General features: G+C 38.7%; 1 protein-coding gene across 1 annotated transcript in view; it reads right to left on the bottom strand.

The window, feature by feature from the left end:
• Nucleotides 1-277: 277 nt before the first annotated feature.
• LOC129753307 (mitochondrial import receptor subunit TOM40 homolog) overlaps nucleotides 278-8,815 on the bottom strand; it is an 81,916-nt gene continuing 73,378 nt past the window's right edge. Inside the window, 1 exon segment of the mRNA XM_055749109.1 lies at nucleotides 278-626. Within this exon segment, the coding sequence (XP_055605084.1) occupies nucleotides 518-626 (109 nt within the window). The 3' untranslated portion in view covers nucleotides 278-517.

Raw genomic sequence — 8,815 nt, forward strand, 5'->3', positions numbered from 1 at the left:
AAAATCAGATGATTTTCATGATGGCAAAAATCTATGTATATTTTCATGTAGCATTCATGTGAAAAAGAAAGTTATTTGGTGTTGTGTATTAGATCATGTTTTTATTAAATTTGATAAAATAATGAAACTTTTTTGTCGAATAAACGCATAAAAAACTCACCTGTCCTTTATTTTAAAACAAATGGGAAATTTTCAATCAATTAAGAAAAACAAGTGCTACGACTTTATTGAATCCGAAATTTAAAAGTACATCGAAGATAGAAGAAATAATCCGTCATTAACTGCCGCCCATACATCGCATGGAGGCTTAATTTTTTATTCATTCCCTTATATTTGGCTATCGCATCAGCATCAGCAGTTCGATTGGCGTGCGATAATCGCTGCTCATGACGAACTTTTTCACAGCTTATCCGATCGTCCTTCCGGTCATTCTGCGAGCTGCTTCCCAGAATCCAAAAAGCTCCAAAAAAAAACAGAGAACCATAGAAACCCCGAACATCGAAACCACTTCAATCGGTCACTGCAAATTAGAGTCTAAATCAATTTTAAACCCACCCTGAAAGGTGTTTTTCGGGATGCAGAATAATAGACTGATGCCGGCATTGATCGGCATCTGTTTCAACCTCCTGTGGCCGTGGCGAACGTTTGGCCACCCCCATAGCGGCACACGTGCGGAGAATCCGTGTGTAGGTGTGTGACGTGCGCGAGTTGTGGGCAGATTTCAATTCCGGACGTGTATGTGATTCCGGCCAAAAATAATGGGGAAAAAGTACGTTTCCGAGAGATCCATCGGTCAGCAGCCGGGAAGCCGTACGATGCCGGAGTGGGGGAAATGGCACAAACCGGAAGAGAAGAAATCAATTTAGAATTAATGGAATAGCGGCAATAGCGGCTTCAAACGAACACAAAAAAAAGAAACCAATTGGAATCAGACACATCTTCCGTTGGGCTTTCGTTGTATGTTTGCGGTACGGATATGACACCCGCAAATAGGTTTCGAAAGCCAAAGTTATATGTTGGCAGCTTTATTCGGGATGCGAGAGTTTTTTGCGAAAAAGGTGATTTTGGACCATAGACAAAAGGCATGCTGAACTTTGTTCTAATATTTGAATATCCTGATATGGAATCTTGATAAAAAAAAAATTTTGATTTTTAAAATTTAAAAAAAAAAGTTGGTAAACGTAAACTTTTTATCAGGAAATCTTTAAGCAGGTCAACTGTATTAAGCTTGCCAGATTGCCCGGATATATCATACAAAATTTGGGAAATTTAATAAGTTTTTTACTTTAATTACTCTCAAACATTATTCATTGGGTGCTGAAAGATGTTTGTTATTCATTGATTCAATTTGCTTATCTGTAGAAATACAGCAATAATTAAAAATCTGTTTTATTTATTTAATATTTTTTTACATATCATCTGCATATTGAAATAAAGCAGAAGAAATACCATCAATCAACTCCTTTAAACTCGGGAATATTTTTACAATTTTTAATTCGTTTTATTTTCTTCATAATTTAATTGATTCAAATGGGTTGAAAAAATACTTTGAAAGTATGAAAAGAAAAGATTATGTGTTGAAAAGAAATTTTTAGTCCACTGACAAATCACATTTCTAAAATTTGGCCTTCCAGCTTAAATTGTTGGCCATCCATGTTTTAAACCTTTACTGCATACGTGCGCATATATGGTAAAAGAGCTATTTTATTGAATTTTCAACTTAATTAAATATGTTAAATTGAAACTATTTCAACTATTGAAACTATTTTGAAGTATCCAAAATTCGATCAGTAATTATAACACTCAAAAAACATGTTTGAAATGTTTTATCTCGCATCTTTGGGGTCAATAAAGTTAATTCTATCGAAAAAAAAAACAACGGATTCAAAGTGCATGTAGAAGGGGAAGTTTAGATTTTCTATGACACACTATAGGATCGTTAATTTATTTGCATATTTCACCACATTGCACAGTGGTGCAGAACATCAATATAGCTGTACGAAATAAATAGCGCCCAGGGATGAAGAGATAGACATTTGATGTCTTTAGCAACATTGTTCAATTTTACATGGAGCATATTTCAATATAAAAATTTTTGCCAAGGGGTCCACCAATAGCGAGATAAAAATGCTTACTTTTTTGTTCTTCAAATTAGAGCTTTGATGTCTTCGACAAAGTTGTTTATCTGATCAAAACACATAAGTTTGTTGAATATGTCAAAGTCCTATCACATCACTCTCAGGAGTTACAGACAAAGTAAAAAAAATCTCTTTAAAAAGCAGTTTTTTGAACCTGACACGTTGTAGATTGGATAAAATGGGTCGCTGTCTTTGAAACAAAGTTGTAACAAGCCACGATCTACAATTGTCTCATAAATTATGAAGGGTTTAGATGTTGCTTAAGTCCTATAGAAAGCATTTAGTCTATTTTATTGGCAATATTTGAAGGATAGTCCATCGAAAAGTGCACATTTTCGCAACACCCCCTTTTTTGTGATTATTTTTTATGATAATCGGAACCATTTCCATTTGAAATTAGCAGGGAAATCGGTGGAAATAGTAGAGATTTGAATGATTGAAAATACATTTTTTATATAAAAATTACCTATTTTACTTATAGAAAAAAAAACGTTGATAACATTTAATTCATTAATAAAGTGTTGCAGTTTTCTTTTATATATTTTGTTTTATTAAATGACATTTAAATTCGATTTTTCAAATCATTTAAACTCAAAAAATGGAACTAATTTATTAAATTTGGTAGAGCACTAAATTGACCCGGTACCCTCCTTTTCAATTATTTTGTATGGTAGCCTCCCTCCCTTGAGAGCGACCGACTGGAAATTCACAGATATTATTATTTACTCAAAAAACTACTCCATGCCGAACTTCACATCAATCGGTCCAGTAGCTTCCGAGTTCTTGAGAACAAATGTACAATTTATCTCTATTTGTGTAGAGATTTTGACGATTTTTAGTAAAATTCATACACCGATTGACCGCATTAACAAAAAACATAACTCCAGTTGTTTGATATTGTAAAGATTGTAACATGAACTTTTAAAAACAATCAACGGTAAAGAAGCTCTAAAAGAGTCATTTTTCAACACATATTGCCTTATAACTTCAAAACAAAAATCAATTTTAGTAATCCGTTTTCAACAAAAGATGCGCATTATAATTATCTAAAATGTTGCTTCAAAAAATCTTTGATAAAATATCACCATGAAAAGATATCAAGAAAAAACTTCTCCATGATAACAAGTTGTCATAAAACATTCGGTTCAAGAGTTAGATGTGTGGTGTCTTTAACGAATTTTAATGTTGTACAATATTATAGAATAATGAAGGTCTCTATCTTATCACAGTAGGAATAAATTTTTGGATCTCAGAAATCTTATGAACCACCTTAAAATTTTTCTAGTCAAAATTACCGCCTTTGGTTATTGTAAAAGTTTGTTTTAGACATCAATTGCATCCAATTTAAGGGGAAGACGCTAATAATTGTTTCTCGCTAAATTACATTTCTGGACCACTGTGCAGTGGTCTTTAATTACGGCAATTTTTTTTGTTGGTCATCAGTAGTACATTGGTTTTTCGATGAGCTATCTTCTGCTTCACCCCTTTTATGCAGATGATTACTTTTCCCATGGATGTCATCGCTTGGGCATCCACCTCCGCGATTGGCTCGCCAGCGATTATGACTTTTGAGTACCAAATCATCCAAAAAATAGTCTATTGGCGCTGGAAATTTTAAACATTGCATCTTGTGAAACGCTTAGGGAATGGCTTTACATCTGGTGTTGTTAAAGCTATTCTTATCGTTGATCGTCATAACGGCGCCATTATGAACACTTGATCACGTTTTGCCTCTAGTTTGTTAAGATATCCATAAGACGTATTATTTATTTATTACAAATCAACGGAACACATATTGGTCCAAATGATGACTTAATATTAATATAAAAGGAGTACTAAGTCTAATTACAGGGTTCTCAATACACTTAAAACTTTACTACGGAAAACATCTCTCGAAACGTCGAAGTCGAAGTGCTCAGAAAAACGGTTGAATGTTTTCATTACACCGATGATAGCGCTATTAGCTCCATAATTGTTCAAACGAATGGGAATATACAATCGCAGATCTTGGTTTCTAAGTCCACGGGGTCGCACACTTAGAGGAATGGCTTCTAGGAGCATGGGGCAGTCAATTCGCGATGTCAAGAGATCGGCGACGAAGGAAGCTCGTGTTGCGTTTCTGCGGGCTTGAAGACTGTCTATGTCTATGAGACGGCATCGATGTTCATAGCTTGGCAAGTGAAACGGGTCTTGCCAAGGCAGGTGTCTAAGGGCGAATCGCAAGAAGCGCCGCTGTATAGCCTCGATCCGTTCGGCCCCATTCTGGTAGTAGGGACACCAAACAGCTGATGCATATTCAACGATAGAGCGAACAATACTGCAATACAAACTTTTCAGGCAATACACATCCTTGAAGTCCTTGGACACTCGAAATAAGAATCCAAGACTTCTCGAGGCTTTGTCGATAACGTAGTTTGTGTGTGTCCTGAATTCCAGCCAAGGTTGCTGATCTTCGCTCAGAATGGTTTTTCGATCTAATCGTAGTCGCCAACGAATTTCTTCCCCTACGTCAAAAAGCTCTCTTCTTCATTCAAAACATTCCTTAGCAAAGAATTGGACATACTCTGTTTATATTTTTTTCACTCTTCAGTGTTCTGTTATTTTTTGAGTAACTATCGGTAACCATCAAACAATCATCACTCTGTTTCTGTCCATAGTTTCATGGTAACTAATTCAATTCTTCAAACAACCCTTCAGTTCGTTTGTGAGTATGCTTCTTAGCGAATGATTCATGAGGTGATGTGAAGCAAAGTTCGGATTGCTTTTGCCGTGTGGAAACAGAAATCAAGCGCTAATTGTTGAAAAAAAATATAAGGTTTTCTGAATCTTTGCTAACGTTCAGCTTTAAAATAAATTTTTATTGAAAATTTTCAGAAGTAGTAGATTTTTTAACGAAACGATGGAAACAACCGTTACAATAAGAATTATTAGCGTCTCAAAGTTCAAAACTGCTGAAACCAGTTTCAATCCCGTGGAAGATGCACAGATAAACCAATACGAAATTGCTCTGATTGGTGAGATAAAGGAAGAGTTTTGCAGCAGCAGCTTTGGTGCTACCCATTGTGTGCCTTAAGGGCCAACTGAACGGGGATTTTGTATATTTTTTTCTTTAATTATGTTATCTTCGAAAAACAAAACCGTAATAAATATGATTTCCTATATCGGGGTTCAAAGAATGTCTAATAATAACTTCAAACCCGTATGCTGACCACTGTTCATACACAAACGGAGTCATTTATAATTATTTAGGTAGTCAGTTATTCTAATCATATTTTCAAATGAGATTGGTATGGGGTAAATATTTAGAAGTAAATTCGTTAGTAATGACTGGAAATCTTCTCAAATTGTAAATTTTGTTCGCTTTATTCAAATTTTTTAACTGTTCAATTGCACCAGATAAGCAATAATTCCCTTCGTAGCCAAAATATTCCCCGGATCTGGGCTGGTTCTTGGTCTTTCAAATATCCAGTGGATATGGTGCCCAATTCGACCACCTTAGTCGCTCCGTCGATGGCTGGTTTTTCGGGAAGATTTTCGATCGATCTTGGAAAGCAAAGTTTCCACACGAATTCATATGCAATTTATTCCCCTCACAGAAACTCATTAATTTCGACTATTGATAAAAATTAGGTATTTTTAAATATTCTACAAATTAAAGCTATAGTAAAGCTATACTATAGTCGACGATTTTACAATCCAAAATTTCATATGTTTAGGTGGATTCTAGAATCAGATTTTATTTTTCTCCTGTTTTTCGCTGTCTTACAAAGTTCAAATCGGAAGTATCTATTTTAGTTACAACAAAATACCTAACAGTGTTACATTTCTTCGAAAAAAACAGCGCTGGGAACTTCTCGTCAAAGAATTATCAACAAAAACTTCGAGTCATGATGTTTATTAAGAAAGCTTAACGAAACTTAAACTCTAATTTATAAACATATATATGCATCAGTAAAAAAATAATTTCAGAAAAGTGTGAAAAAAACAATTACACAGCTATCAAACGAGATTGCATTTTTTGAATATGCCTTACAATCGTCTCATTCTTCGTTTATATCATCGACATTGGTATCGTGTAGACATAGCAAAACCTGTAAAAAATTTTGAAATAAAAAATCATTCTATGAAAAAATAAATTCACCATGTTTTTTACCATAAACCAACCGCATTCAGATGACATTGAGCTGAGTAGTTCCTTGGAGCACTTTTGCCCTCGATGTCTCAACGAGTACCGTGAATATGCTCTTGATTTTTTGGGGACATTCTCTTCTCGGGGACTCATCTATATATTTGTAGCCGTCGGGCTACCTCCTTATGAGTAGTTACGATGTGCCGCTTGAAGTTGGATGGTTTGAATTTCGACCTGGGCATATGGGCAACGGGTGTCGGGGTCGATATCTGTGCTTGCCAAACATCGATATTTTACACCCGATTCATCCCGGATTTCCTCCACCGCTTCTGTAAGTTTTCTTTTTAGGAAACCATTTCTGCTAGCCTGGGCCATTTCAGTATTCGGCTAAATAGGAAAGTTAAGGACGTGAACAATTAAGTAAATCATTTAGTAAAATATTTAAATCTAATGAACTTACCTTTTCCCGTATTAACCGCACATAAAAAATTGACTCGCGACGAATCGATTCGGTTGCGAAGTGATTGGTGACCGAATGTTTTGAACTGAAATCGCGGTATGAATAAAACATTCGTGAACGCTAGGCAACACAAACAGCCTTGAAAATAATTAAACATGGGTTACTAGGGAGGTTTTCTTCAGAGGGAAGTTTTGATTCGCTCGCGAGGTCCTTACTACACTTTCCTTTCTGTGGTAGCTTTGATAGTGATGGGTAAATTCGAAGCAAACGAAGCGATTATCAGTAACCCTGATTCCAGCTTCCGGTCTAGAATTACACCCAGATCATTGATGTGTTCTACGCGTGCGATTGGCTCATCTCCGAGGAAGTACTCAGCGGAAAAAGGCTGCCGCTTTCTTGAAAAGCTGATGACTGCACACTTACTGCGATTCAAAGGCAGGCAGTTTATATCACACCAGTGTGCGAAGAGGTTAAATTGATTTTGTAGGAAATCAATATCGTTCTGGCCGTTGATGTTGTAAAATAGTTTTAGGTCATCAGCATAGCATAGCTTTGGGCCGTCGAGGAGTGACGAGCGCATCGTTGAAGTAGATTAAGAAGATAATTGGCCCCTAAATGGCTTCCCTGAGGCACACCAGAAGAAGCAGAGAATTGTTTGGAGAAAGAGTCCTCCGTGCGAACTGCTAATTTACGTCCTGATAGGTAGCTCCGGAACCAGTCAGAAGAGTTCCACAGAAACCCAGGCGTTCTAGCTTTCCAATGGCGATATCGTGGGTTGACTTAGTCTGTATGTTCCTGAATGCTTTGGAAGCTTACCAGCTTCTGTAACACCAACTTTGCAGCTTTTCACAGGTTAACAACCGGCACAATATTTCCCGTATGTTTAGATAACGTGCCGCTATTAAGCCTAAAACGCCCCTACCCCCCCCCACCCCCCCCCCCCCCCCCCCACTATTCTGAACATCAGATCCTGGATGGACCGGAGACATGAAGAGGTGGATTCCTTCACGACACAGTTCTGGACTGGTCACGGATGTTTCATACAGTACCACCATCGGTTTGGACACGTAGCCTACCCAGGCCATCCTGTCCCACCTGCGTTGACACAGTAGAGACACCAGAGTACGTAGTGTTCAACTGTCCGAGGTTCGAAGGAGTACGTGCTAACATGCTTGCCGCCTGCGGACCAGACACGACAGCCGACAACATCATACGGAGGATATGTGAGGATGCCAAAACTTGGCGCGTGGTCACCGATGGGAATCATGACTACCCTGCAGAAGAGTTGGAACCAGCGCCAGTCCGCGACGGGTAGGGGGACTCCTTCGTCGGGGAGCTCCCTGAGTAGTGTGCGTCCGATCCTGGCAGTAAAGCATACAAAGATAAGACTACCTTCTGCATATGCTGAGCTGTTAGGTACGTCGCGCGGTGTGTGTAGGATACCACCAACGTTACCGTAGCTGAGTATCTGAGTCGAACGCGCCCTCTGCGACGGAGGCTGTGGGGATAAGACATGACCTTCTCCACAGTCGAACTCGTAGGGGGAAGAGTATTCACGTCGCGGAGTACTCTCGGGTAGAGTGCTCTCTAGTCGCCGTCGGATGAGCCACTCGAGTTGGGTGACAGGATGACATCACCGTCGGGATTCATCTGAGTGGCAAGTGTTAAAGACCTGTACGTGTGCTGTAATTGGCGCGAGGATAAGCTGCTCTCGATTCGGCACACGGCAGGCAAAAAGCCTAGGGTCACCAGCCAAAAGGAAGAAGGAAGACCGGACCACGGTCGGAGTAGAATGCCCTTTCGGCGGGGGGTGCGTCCGATCCTAGCCGTAAAGCATACAAAGATAAAACTCTACCTTCTGCGTACGCCGAGCTGTTAGGTACGTCGCGAACGTTGTGTAGAATACCTCCACCGCCGCGGAGTATCTGAGTAGAACGTGCTTCCTACGAGGGAAACTGCGGGGATAAGACTTGACCTTCTTCGTAGTCGAACTCGTAGGGGGAAGAGTATTTACGCCGCAAAATACTCTAGGGTTGGATGACTTCACGTCGTCGGAGGGTGAGTCACTTGATTCGGTGTAGGATGAAA

Source organism: Uranotaenia lowii, chromosome 3, assembly GCF_029784155.1.
Source record: "Uranotaenia lowii strain MFRU-FL chromosome 3, ASM2978415v1, whole genome shotgun sequence".
Lineage (NCBI taxonomy): Eukaryota > Metazoa > Arthropoda > Insecta > Diptera > Culicidae > Uranotaenia > Uranotaenia lowii.